Raw genomic sequence first — 13670 nt, forward strand, 5'->3', positions numbered from 1 at the left:
ATTCTATTCGACAATCGAACGTCCGTCGATCGCGGTGATTCTTCCACGGTATCCTGGAACAAGGATCACGCGGCTTATTCAGGTAAATCGTGCACGTAACGTAATAATAAGTGCTTCATTACACAGCCGATACACGATAAACCGGCGTTATTACCAATGACGAATCATCTAGAAACGATCTTTTGGCGGTAGCGTGATCTTTGGCAGCTTATTTGTTGCACCGAATTGTTCGACGATTCCGATCGTACAGTGCTTTCTGTTGTGACATCGCCGTGACACTGGTGAGATTATACCGCAGGAAATACCTATAAGTAGTAGGTATGCAGTTAGTTACTTGTCAATAAAGTAAAAATTCCTCAACGCAGCCTGGAACGTGCCATGTCTCAGAGATACCCTCGTTTTTAATCAAAGGTTAATCAAATTTCCGTGACTGACATGAGAGAACGATACTACTGAGCGAATTGGCGTTCGAACGATACGTGTTTAATTTCACTAGAAAAACAATTGGTGGCTGATTGCATAGGCATGCGGCGAAGAGTATAGAGTTAAATACGGTGATAAATTAGCAAGAGTAAAGATATTCTCTTTTCGATGGAGATAAGAAATAAAGTACGAAGAGCTCAAAATTAGCAAGAGTTTTACTCATCCGGGATTTTATGGGTTACGAGAGACAATCCTATTTGGATTTCGTTGGATTTTTCTTTGCCTACACTTTATTTGACTCTCATCGGCGAGATCATCTTTCAAAACGTTTCATTATCAGTAGTACGGTTTAATTGCGTGATAAATATTATTATATTACTTTCTTCAACGAGAGCGTGTTTTTCAAACATTTCATGAGAGTCGTTAAATTTCACGCTATGAAAAATACAAATTGACACAACGTCGCGGAATTTGACGTTCATAAAATTCTATCGATTTATGAAGGGACAAGAGATCGAGTAAATTGAATTTTACGCCGAGGAAAAAATTGATCGATAACAACGAGTTTGTTTGTATAAGATATAAAGCTCGATAAAAATTCAACGTTTTCGTTCGATTTTCCGATATAGTGCCTTATGTTTATACATGTGGCTAATCGATATTGTCCATATGTGTTTCCGGTTCATCGATTACAGCAATTAATCTTCACCACGATAAAGGCTCGGCCACGCGGTTGGCAATTTTAATAGTTCGTTTTTCATAAATTCAATATACCTTCACATTCCGTGTGAAGTACTTTCACGGTACGATGAATTTATCAGCACTCGTTGACAGAAGTTAAAAAATCGAACGTTCATTCGTTTAACGGTAAAATTTAATGAGTTCGGTAATTTTTCATCGATAAAATAAATCGCTCGCTGAAATTTAAGGAGACAGATAACTTATCTTAATTTCAAACATCGTCATTTTCTTGTTATGTTATTTATCGCAATACCATCCGCTGTGATGTATCACGCTAAGTCGAAGGTCGCTATTCTCGGTTAATAAAAAAAAAAAAAAATGAAAAATATAGAGATTATATTTACGTCGACTTTGTTGGCAAAGCAGGCATAAGCAAAGGTGTACACTGTCGACACTTGAAAAGATAATAAGATTTAGTCTAATCCAATCACTGTAGATATAGACAAAGATTTAAATTACCATATGTTCTATATTCTGTGTGATTCATTATCTGTATATTCTGTATAATTTCAAGGCCTTGAGTGTTGAATATTTTAAACTTTAGCCTGCCCAGCTGGAGAAATATTAAATTCTTTTTGAATTCTTTCTTTAGAAGTTAAATTAAATTCTCCTTAAGTATCTCATGAGAAATTTGTTTGTCCTTGAATTCTTCTGAAATTCTCCTCTCACAAGAATTTGTTTTCTGAAACCCAATGTTCAGAATGTTTGAATAAATCTAAATATTCATTAAACTTGAAAGTTTCTACTATTTTTAAACTTCGGCAAATTCTGTGCTCACCGATAAGGCTTAATTAATGTTCCTATATAATTTTGTAATGAATACGAAGGATTATAAGAATTAATACGAATGATGATAAGCATCTAGATACACTTTGTTTGTCACGGTAAATTAAAAATTAAAAGACATTGATTATGCACTCATGTTGGTTTTAAAATTCAAAAGTAGTTACATAATCGCGTAAAAGGATCTATCGATAAACATATGTAAATGAACATAGAAACGAGAGTCAACCTCTTTAATGCTAATTATAGAACCATTTATCTCTTATTCGTTTGTACGATGTATCAATTATTATTCGTGGAAAACTACAATGTTTGCTCAATTATAAAATTGCGTATAATTGTGTTAGTTAATTCGTGTAATTCATTAGGAATAGATCTTCAACTGATAATGTTTAACTTCCGTTTTTTTTGCTGTTATGACTCGTTTTGCATTAAAGACAATGTCGCAAAATCTCGCGATTTTTTAAACAAATCATTCAATATAAATTAGCTCGAAAGTCACTCGAGGTTATGCGAATATTATCGTTGATCATGTTATGAGTGGGCACATAGAGCCTGACGTTTTATGGGCGGTGAAGACCGACTAGGGTTCGAAAGTTCGTGCCACTTACACAATCATCTCTTGGTAATTAGTTTCAGCATGGAGTGCCCTGAAGCGACGGAACGAGGCCGGAACTTTCGTCTGCTCGCTGAGAAAGAGCTGTTTCAACTCTTGGACTTCCTTACTGGCTACTTGCCCGAATCCTTAAAGGTGCGTGCCATTTCCTTTTAAATTTGCTCGGCTTGTGTTTACACAAAAAAACTTCAGGAAATCCTGGAAAACCACAGGAGTGTAATTTGTTTTGAGCTTGTATTATAAGTTACTGAAATTATAGATTTTTCTATTTTCGTGGTATTTTTTCTTTTTCTTTCGTTAATTTAAAACAGTTAAAAACTACATATATAATTAATTAAATTTCGTCGCAATTAACGATATACTTTTTGCGCAAAATTCAACGAATGAGAAATGACGCCGCATCACGCGGGAAAAATTTCATTTGTTACGTTACATGAGCAAATTAGTTTTCCCCCAGTTTGCAAAATATTCCCCCGTTTCCCTCCAATGCCAATGTTTTCGACTAATAATAATTCCAGCGATCAGTATCGAGCGCGGTTTACGTTTCGAGAAACAAAATAACCGGTTTCGAATAATTTATTCCGGCGTTCGCATAATTACGACGGTTCTCTGCAAATTACCGCATCTTTTGCAGCTTTAATGCGAATACGTGAAAAGGTGGTTAATTTACGATGCTCGCAGGGTGATTTTTACGAACGAAAAATTTAATTAAGTGGGTTCGCGATGTCTTCCGCTCGAAAAACGCGGTTCTAAATCACGCGGTGAGATCAGGCGAGACCTTGGACTTGGTTTGAAATGCAGGTTAGGTGAACACGTAAATCCACGCTGCAGTAAGAAAAGCGACACGTAAATTTACGCGCGGAGAATGCACGCCACGATTAATATCGCAAGGTTAAGGTCCTTGGAATTCACTGCGACGCGATAAAACAACCCAAAAGGAACTTGGTGTGAACGAAGGCCAGTACCTGCACGCATTTGCCATCTTTAAATTATCGTTTGGCAACCTAAAGGCCTTGGAAAATGTCCACGTTAGCTTTCTAAGCTTCCTAAGCTTGGGACACGATCAGTTCGAAGAATGAACGTTGATTTAATTCTTCGTGAGTACACGTATGTATCTTCCATGGACGAGCTGGGTTTCTTTATACACGTACGAAACGTCTTTAGGTTCCTGAAAAGTTCGTAAAAAATTATAAAATATTTGTCTTTGCTGTGTTATAGAAGCAACTGAAATATTTAACATTTTCTCAGGCTCTCGAGTGAAATAATTTGAATTCTCAAGTATCTATTGTGCGACAGATATTGAGATTTCTAAGAGCCAGGTAGTTCTTTACGAAAAATAAAAATTTGCTTAAAAAAAAAAAGGAAAAGAAACTTAGACAATAAAAGAAAATAAAAATATTGAATATTGAAAGAAGGAGCCATATACATATACATAGGAAAAGAGGAAATTTGACGAACGATAGGGGGAGGATATCCGCAGGATTCCTGAGGGAAGAGGCGGCGCGGATCGACAGGATAAGATTACTGGCGTAAAGGAAGAGATCCTTGCATAGTATTTCCGCCGTAACCTGGCATAAATGCTCGGCCGTTGTGCTAGGTTAGTGTCAAGGTCGTAACTGGTACAGGTCGTTTTGTGCAGCGGCGATATTCTCGCTGGGATATTTGCATGCGGCGTCGTAAAACGGCGCGAACAAGGCGATGTGATTTTGTATCTAAACGGTGCATAGAAAGTTTTAGGCACGTATTAATATAATATAATAAGGATCGAGGCTACAATCTCTCATTGTCGACACGTTTCGATAGACCAACCCCGTGTACACTGATTACGGAATTGTAAAATGTGTCATCGTGTTCCTTACTATATATGTATGTATGTATGCATGTATGTACATATATACTCATCGTGTTTAGTCATCTATAAAACTGATATTTCTTATCGCTTCTATTGTCACTCCATCATCGAAAGATCTACTACAGTTTGTTTTTATGCTGTTTCAAGAAATTTCAAGAGACAAAACTTGCAAATGCTGTAAATTATGAATTTCGAATTATAGTCGTCGATTCAATAAAATCGTTAGTATATTAACAGTATAACATAGAAAAAAGAAATATTATTTCTGCAATTTTTCTAAGATTTTTGAACAGATGGTGTAGATAACAACAATCGTTACATGCCAATAACATGATATTTTGTATCGTTGGTTGATATTAACCGATATTCATAATAATCGATCATTATTTATTTAACGTAAAGTATTATCAAAGCACCTTCATGAAATAGACTGTTTTAACATATCAGCATTTCGTGAATAATCTCTTACAAGTCAAAGAGTTTAATTCAATACCTATGTTGTCGATAATTAAAAGAATAAATAGTATAAATATTATTTTTTACAGTACAATATTAATTACCGTTATAAGTTATTTACGATACTATCTCCGCTTGTAAATTGCTTCCTGCGCACGTTGTCGCGGCATTGTAGCGACCTACGAAATCGGCAAGTTATGCGCCGAGGCCTCAGGGCATCGGAAGTCTTGAAGCCGATCTCTACCGAATTCATTCGGCTGACGTCGGTGTGACGTCACAGTAGCGATCGATATACACGACGAATCGGAGAGACCAGCTTCAGTGATATCAGTATCATCTGTATTATCAGTCTTATCAAGTGTAATCGGCATCTCAGCTAATCTTCCTGATTTTGACGTTTCCTTTTCGTTCATTCTTGTTGCATTCCACATTTTGTTCCTTATTGTCAGTATTACTATATATAGTTCGCTTTCATTGTGCCTGATCATATTTTTTCATTTCCCTCTTTCATTTTGGTGTGTTCACATTAAATGCTTCGTTTCAAGTGCTGACTACTATTCCTCGAGGGAACCTAGTTTAATCACTCTCCTTTTCTATTCACGGTACCCTTCAACGCTGGATCACGTGGATTTTTATTATTTCTCTTTGACATACGTATATGAAAATAATTAACGAAAAATATACATGATACTTAGAGTGTGACAATTGATAGAAATAATTTCATTGTGATTTCATTTAAATGTAATAAAATTTTAATTACATACCTTTTATCCATCAATATCATTTTGATGTACAACAAATAATTCTTTCTCTTCTTCCTTTTTTGCAATGTTCCCATTTCGAACTTTTTTCTAAAAGATAATACATAAATCGCGATTTCTCGTTACTGGAGCTTCACATAGATGATATAATTGTATAATAAATATATCCATATGTATTTACGTTGCGGTTTCAGTACTTTCTTCACACACACATTCAAAACACTGGATACCTATGGCAGAAGTAAATGACGATTTTTTATCTGAACATTTGAGTACTAGATCAATAGGAAAAGTAATCAAGTCGGAATTACATGTTACACGTGTGCCCTTTTCGTCGACAGACAATCTCCAAATATTTGAAGGTGAGCAGAAAATGGTGAATTGCAAAGGAACTCTGTCGGCGTTGCGTCGATTCATCTCTTTCTCTTTCGCCTTTCACTCTCGAGCCAGCGAGTTATCGATCTAAAAAGAGCTTTGTTTGTTGCTCGTCGACGGCTGGCGAGACTGCCGGTGTTACGACTACTGGCCACGCCACCTCAATTCCGGTACCGATGTGCAAGGTGCAGCGGAGTCAAGGCCAAGGTTGAGTTCCCATGATCAACGCACGGTGTCGATCTTGCAATCTTATCGCGATATCGACAAAGAGATTCGTTCTTGCGACATTCCGTTGGAATTTCGATGTCGTAAGCGTTCAACGTTATCGGGAGGATCGTCGATTTCTTATCTGCGATCGCGAAGACTCTCTCGTCTGACATAACGTTTGTGAATTCGCAATGTGCGTCGCGTACTCGTCGCTGTACTCGCGCACTCGTTTATCCCAAACAAGGAGATTGAAAGGCAATTTTTATAACATTCTTTCCAACGGATGGATTAACTAATTGGGAACTGTAATTTACAATTAAATTACGTAGATTTAAAATCAATCGCAGAGAATGTATAAAATATAAAATAAGATCAAACGTCTTAAATTTGTGATCTAACATAAATTACTACAGTCATCAACGACCCAACGATACTATTTGATGGTCAAGTTTTATAATAAAAATTTGATCATACCCAGCCTGCTGTTCTAATCTATTATTAGCTCCTTTAATCATTAAAGTTTAGTTTAAAGTTCTCAAAGAATAGTTCTTCGAAATTATCATCCCGTCATCGCATTAACAATTTGCGCAATTCGGAAGTTGCGCGCTATAATGCTTGGCCAGCATGAAACGATGGCGCATACTAGTCGCGTCATTTATCCTCGAATAAAACTGTGCCAACCAACAAAAAGGCAAGGTCAAGGCCGTGTCCAAGCGTGAACACGCGATGCCGTATGACTTTTTCGAATCCGCATTTGAATCGATGCTTCTTGCACGCTTGCAACACGTCACGATCCTCAGTGAGTAACGACAGCTCTGTCTCGAAGTGGCTCGATAACGAGTAGCTTTGACGGACTACTTTTCAAATCCCGTCTTTCTTCTTTTGTCTCTGTGACAAGCGGACGAAGCGAGAGAAACTCCAGGCCCGACATACTTCATCTTCCCTCGTTTACACGCACTCGGTTCGGTTTAAGGAAGATCGTTTGCAACGGTGGCAAGTAGCGATGCGATAAGACAACTATACTTAATTTGTACATAGGTACATACAGCCATTCCTTTTCTTTTCTCTCGCGTATAATACAGGCACGGCCGCTGAAAGACAAGTACAACTGGTTGGACAGAGTAACGAAGAATCTCCGTCGAGATTGCATTCTGCTTTCTATTAAAGCAAAATGTGCGATGCGAAGCGATGGTTGTGAGTTTATTCGTTAAGGGAAAAATACAGTTAGGCTCCCGTTTATCCGCCGTCAGGTTTACGTGCTGTTCTATTATTAACCCCCAAAGCGAGTAAATTAGGTTGCATGACTTCTAACTCGCGAGTAATTTCAAGCCTGCGCCGGTATCATTAAACTGGACTTTTCAGAGTCTTGACAAGCTAAACAAAGTTCTTTCGTTTCACTTTTGCCAGCATGTAATAAAAGATGGAAGTTTAGAAAGGGAATGACAAGGAAGCTTCATCAGTGGAATAATTTTTTAGGCCTGGTTAGATGAAATTAGATGTGAATGGAACAAATTCGTGTTTTCACATTCTACTGAATACCGCAAATTCAACTTCTTCGTTGGAATTAATTCTTTTTACACGACGCGAAGCGTTTTCACTTGAAAGACACCAAACGAATCGAGACAATTCCTACAACTTTCTCATTTGCATCATCTCTCCCGGCTCTTTACGAGATTCGAGCCAGTGATATGTAAATTTACGTTGGTTATACATCACGTGTGGCGCATGTGAAACATTTTATTACGCGACATCCGTGCCCGCGGAACTATATTTCACGTACAAGCAAAGCGCGTATCGTTCCTTTTTTTTTTTCTTCAGAGAAAAGAAGACGCGGGAAATTTGCTTGCCCTTTTTATCCGATTAAGAATGTTAAAATTCTCGTGCGAATTCCCTTGACGAAAAGTGTAAAATGTAATATAACGGATAAAACGTGCATGATAAAATAAAACACGCGTTGTACTATGTGCTGCTGCCGGGTTGTATTAGACTTCAGAATAGAATTCACGTGCGGAATCGCTAGTGTTTTGTTCACCGTAGTGTATGATATTCGTTCGTATGATACTTTATCTCATGCAATGGTAAAATCTGGGACACGCTATAATGTTCTGCAGTATTGTCGATTATTTACTTACTTTCAACCAAGAGGTTCTTATCGAGTTAGTAGCTCACATCATGTACCACGTAAACTGCATTCAACATACGTATATTTTCCAATCGATAAAATTCTTCCAGAATTTTAAGCGGTCGTCTGTTGCGTTTGTTGGTAATTATCGTCCATAGCAGTATCTTTTTTGGTTTCAATGTATGTATCGGTGATGGCAGAAGTGATCGAACAAATGAAACTCACGGAGGACTTCTTTTCCACTGGAAATCATTGTAATACTTGACGAAGAAAGTAGAGAATGCTTTAGGGACGAAAGTATCAAAGATCGCACGTGGTAGTTTTTATTTTAAAAGGCAACGTCTGAAGCGTCGCCCTTGGCTAGATTACTCTTTATCCTGCAGCTTCCTCGTAAATATCCACCTTTTCATCTCAGATGTTGCCTTTAGCCAATGCGCACCGCGAGAAAGAAACCCTTCCTTTAACTACCCCAAGAGCTTGTACTCTCTTAATTCTTCCGCGAGATGAAAAGATTTCCAACTGTTTCTTCGCGGACCCGTAGCTTTGTAACTGGCTACTGGCTGCACAAAAAGATTACTCATTTTATCCCTTTACTTGGCACGGTGGTTATTCAGTTGGGGAACTGTTGGCAATGGAAGAAAGTATAAATCCTTCGCCGATTGTTTTCAGCTTTTAACGTGATCGTTGTCTCTGTTTTACAGTTCCATCAAACTTTGTTGACCTACATACAAGACAGAGTATGGGACTTTAATTTCTATGTAGCTAATAACTGGCCCGACGACGCAATCTGCTTACACTTCCCCGGAATGACGTTATCTGTGAGTATAAAATACATCTGATAAATCTAAAAGTACGTGGAGTATTACCTATACAAGAAATAATGAGACCTTTGTGTGTATTTTAATTTGTGCCATGTTAAAGAAACTATTTTATTAATAATTCATTAAATATCTCAACAGTTATCTTGTCTTCTTATCTATATATGCACAATGTTCTTATCAGAACACCCGTGTAACATGACAACGATCTTTATATTTAACAGTATCCACCGTGTCATATAACTTTTTTGTTTGAAGAGATTTTAGCAATTAAATTGTTCAATTTAATATTACTAGAACATATATGTATTTATACGGGAAAAAATTCAGAATATAATTTATATATTGCAGAGTTTGCAAGAATGATGACTGTGCACAATACTTTTGAACAGCAGTGTAAACATGTATAATTTATTTCCGTCAAATAAACGCGAAAAAAAAAAATATATATACATATATATATATATACATATATATATATCTGAGATACAATTTATCACTCTGTCACGAACATCATTGTATCTCCTATTTTTGCTTGATAATAATTTATCAATTATTTCTATAAAGAGATTATTTGACGGTCTAACTGAATTCTAATAAAAAAAATATATATATACGTATATCTTCGGCAAATTCATCTTGTTTCCAAATGTATCGAGATGGAGAAAGGAGTTGGCCCAGATCCTTGCTTGGCTTTCGGCCAATCTTTTGTTTCACAGCCTTGCCAGTTCATTTCCTGACCTCACTCTTCTAATCTACCTCTTATTTCGCTCGATGCTCTTTACTTAATTAACGTGTCCGCAATCTTGTCCGTTCCATAACGCGTTACCGCTAAATCTCTCTCATCCTCTCTGAAATTTGCCAGCTTTCGTAAATCAAAAACGCGATCCTTGACATTTCTCACCGTGTTTGTTCGATTTTTCGTGTTGAAACGGCGTCTAACTTCCTCCGAGGGGGGGCAACGAAGTTTAAAAAAAAATTTCCGAGTGGAATTGGAAATTTCAAATGGAATTTCGCGTTTACGAAAGTCGGGGCAGAGTAAATCTGAACGTCGGGCGACAAAAACCTGCGCGATAAATAATTCATGCGCCTGAGGGCAGAGCCTTTCACAACTTCTCTCCGCAGTTTTAGCGCCGGCGGAAGACCAATCTTTCCTTTAACGTAATCACTTCATCGACTTTCAGCCACACGGTTTGATGTTCGAGAGTGTGGGCGTCTTTTGTCCTAACGATCGGCTGGAGCTGCTCACGTTATTGAGAAACGAAGACATTTTGATCGACTGGTCGAAGCCACTGTACATCAACTTCATACATCACGACATTGCGGAAGAGTTAATGCGCCTTTACGAAGGAACTGGGACTATAGAGAGGGTAGTCGGAGATGTCTTCATGTGTGAGAATCCTCAAAATGCAGACAGTGCCGAGGAACCGAACGAAGACCCTGATATACAAGTTCGGCCATTGAAGGCAGAACACGCCGAAGGAATTTATGAACTGTACCCTGCTAACGATATGGAGTGTCACGAGGTCTTTTTGCGGCTGATCAGCACCCTCCCAGCGGCAGGAGTGTTCGCGAAAGAAAGCCTGGCAGCGTGGATGGTTCAATCTTATTACGGGGCGATGTTCTCCATGCAGACGAAACCAGAATACAGAAGAAAGGGCTACGGTACAAAATTGGCAAGGTAGGGAAATTTCATTTTCTATCGAGATCATGTTATATTTAGTTGGGCTGCTTGATAACAGTTTAACACTTTCTCTGCTACTAACACGTATTTAGGTAATACTATTGTCGCGATTAAAATAATATACTAAAGGATAAATAATTAGTGATATTTTCGATAGAAAAAGAGGAATGCAAATTCAAACAAATTTAGTAGCAGCGAACGTAAAACAGATAGCTTCGAAGAAGTCTTTTACCAACGATACTTTTCCATTCATAATAGCAAAATCGTAGGTATTTGACGCAGAGAGTCGCCGAAAGAGGATATCAACCTTTTGTCGTCATACGTCCCGAAAATGAAGCCAGCCAGAGTTTATACAAAAAGTTGGGCTTCAGGAAGCTGTACCAAACCGTGCGAATGACATTCATGCCGTCAACGTGGCAAGACGAAGAAACAAAGATGAGCCAAGTTTTACGAGAGAACTTGGAGAACGCTGTTAGACAGCTGACCATCGAGCAGAAGATCGTGGACGCGTTCAGAAACGAGGAGACGATCACCATTACTGATGAACCTGAGAAACGATCCGAAGAGGACGAAAATCCGTCGGAGGAGCAGATTGAAGAAAGAATAGAAATGACCGAACTTCGAAACGAAGAAAATACCGAAGAACAATCTGCCGATAATGCTGAAGAAACGGCGAACGATAGCAATCAAGATGACGGGGGTACGGACGCTGAGTACGCGGAATAATTAAGAACTTACATGTTCGATTATTCGATAAAAGGTCCATGATTTACGTCGACTTGTTCACTCGAGGATACGCTCTTCCTTTCAAGATTAACAGAAGAAGATGGAGATTGATTGATTCTAGAGAAATTAGCAAATGTTGCCAGCTGAAAATTTCACTTTGTACTTACAAAAAGCTGACTTAAAAACGCACCATAAATAAGCCACGGTTTTTTAAAAAATTTCTCAAAGCTTTTGCAAACAGACTGAATCAAAGCGACAACAACTGAAAGTATTAGTTGCGATAGGTATGATTTTAGATTATTCGTTGATGATATACCCTAAAATGGTAGTTCTTTGTAAGGGAGAGCTCTCGAGCGACGCGAACGACACTAGAAAAGAAGAGAGAAGAAATTATTTTAAGAAATTTAACAAATTTTACGGCACCGCGTTCGTGCGAGGCTTCAATTCGCGTACGAAAGTACGTAGATACAAGATCTACGTACGGGTTCCTCATATCAGACTGCTTGAAGTATGTCGTGAAGATCTCAGGAAACAGTTAGATGTATTCTTTGAATCGCCAAGTTTAGATTCTTTCAAAGTCTATCTGTACCTGTTGTATTTGGTGGATTCGTTGTTTCCAATGGTTAACATTAAATTTGTAAGGATCGTGTATCTACGTGAAATATATATTTGGAAAATAACCTGAAAAAATTAATCTCTCGTTTGATCGTGTTTTCAGACTGATCGTTGTAACCGATAATACATATTTGTATCCTTGATGGAATAGTACTTACGTGTTCTTATCGGGCATCGGGTAGCGTGCAAGTTCGATGATTGCTTGTTGAATTAAATATTTGACGAGTATAAAGTTGAGAGCGACTGACGAGCAAAAAAAAAAAACACAAAGAACCTAATATCCTTTAGCGACCAAAAACCATGATAGACTTTGAATTACAAAGCCCACGTGTCTAAACGATGAATCCTACAAATGAAAAAAAAAAAAAATAGAAAAAAAGACGAAGAAACAGAGTGATGAATCGTAAAACGCGCGTCCGCTTAGAAATTTACGCGCTGAATCAATCTGTGATTATAATTTCCCTATATAAAGTAGCGTTTCGAACAAAAATTCAGAAGCCTCGTGCGACCTCGACACGCTTTCCTTGATACAAGTAGAAGCCAATTACTGTGCCGGTGCGCTCGACCGTAGTAAATTTCAAGCACATTGAATTACGGAGTAACAACTTTGGCTCGACAAGATTGAAACAAGGTATTGAAAGAAATTTTGTTCGAAAATTTATCTACAATATAAGCTTCTAAATGCACCGTGCATGCGACACTATGGCCCCATTTACGAAACTGTATTTAATTAATCCATCTAACCTAGCAGCTCTGGTTTACGGCCTCGAGAAACTATTGTATTCTGATGTTTGTTTATTCGCGACAGAATAAATTCTATCAATACAAAAGTGGTCGATGTAAATCATGAACGTAACGTGCCGGCACAGCGATCGGTCTAGCGTGCGAGCCAATGATAATAATAATAATAATAAAAATAAAAATAATAATAATAATAATAATAATAATAAATAGTTAATAGCGATCATACAATTAATATTACTATTAGTTACAGAATATACATGATGATATAATATGAATATACGCGCAAAAAAGGAAGCCCGATCAGCCCGGACTCGCTTACTGAGAAAATCCTTTTTCGAGAGTCTAGATGGTCACTATTTGTATCATTTTTTCTATATTTTACAAGTACGTTTTATTAAACGATATTCGACGTAGCAAACACGTTTGTGAGAGAGAGAGAGAGAGAAAAAAAGGAACAGATTTTAAGAAAGTCGGTGCTGGGACGACCGGGCAGTTCCTCAAAAGCCCTCAATGTCCCTCCCTTAATTTGGATTTTCGACGTTTCCGGGGGCCAGCTGTGATATTTTCCTCACTCCAGTTACGCTCTGGTTACAGTACCGACAAATTTAGATTTAGACAATTGATCGTTGCTAATGGAACATGCTGGAACTCCTTCAATTCCATTGATATTTTGTCACCGACGTGCTTAAAATAGCGAATAAATTTGTTATTTCGCATTGTTTCAATTATTGACTCTTGGAGGACCAA

The 13670-nt window shown here is 37.8% G+C and overlaps 1 protein-coding gene and 1 long non-coding RNA gene across 2 annotated transcripts; one reads left to right on the top strand and one right to left on the bottom strand.

The window, feature by feature from the left end:
• Positions 1–431: 431 nt before the first annotated feature.
• Positions 432–8578, bottom strand: LOC122535230. Its single transcript, XR_006308117.1, has 7 exons — positions 8347–8578; positions 5944–7305; positions 5636–5862; positions 4976–5512; positions 3529–3731; positions 2559–2761; positions 432–1846 (listed from the first exon to the last, which is right to left on the bottom strand). It is a non-coding gene; the product is annotated as an uncharacterized LOC122535230 (long non-coding RNA).
• Positions 2587–13356, top strand: LOC122535228. Its single transcript, XM_043666585.1, has 4 exons — positions 2587–2698; positions 9038–9154; positions 10339–10835; positions 11108–13356. Exons 1-4 carry the CDS (start codon positions 2588–2590, stop codon positions 11562–11564), a joined length of 1182 nt encoding a protein of 393 aa, XP_043522520.1. The 5' UTR covers position 2587; the 3' UTR covers positions 11565–13356.
• Positions 13357–13670: the final 314 nt, after the last annotated feature.

This window comes from Frieseomelitta varia, unplaced genomic scaffold (genome assembly GCF_011392965.1).
Source record: "Frieseomelitta varia isolate USP_RPSP 00005682 unplaced genomic scaffold, Fvar_1.2 scaffold_683, whole genome shotgun sequence".
In the NCBI taxonomy this organism is placed as follows: Eukaryota; Metazoa; Arthropoda; class Insecta; order Hymenoptera; family Apidae; genus Frieseomelitta; species Frieseomelitta varia.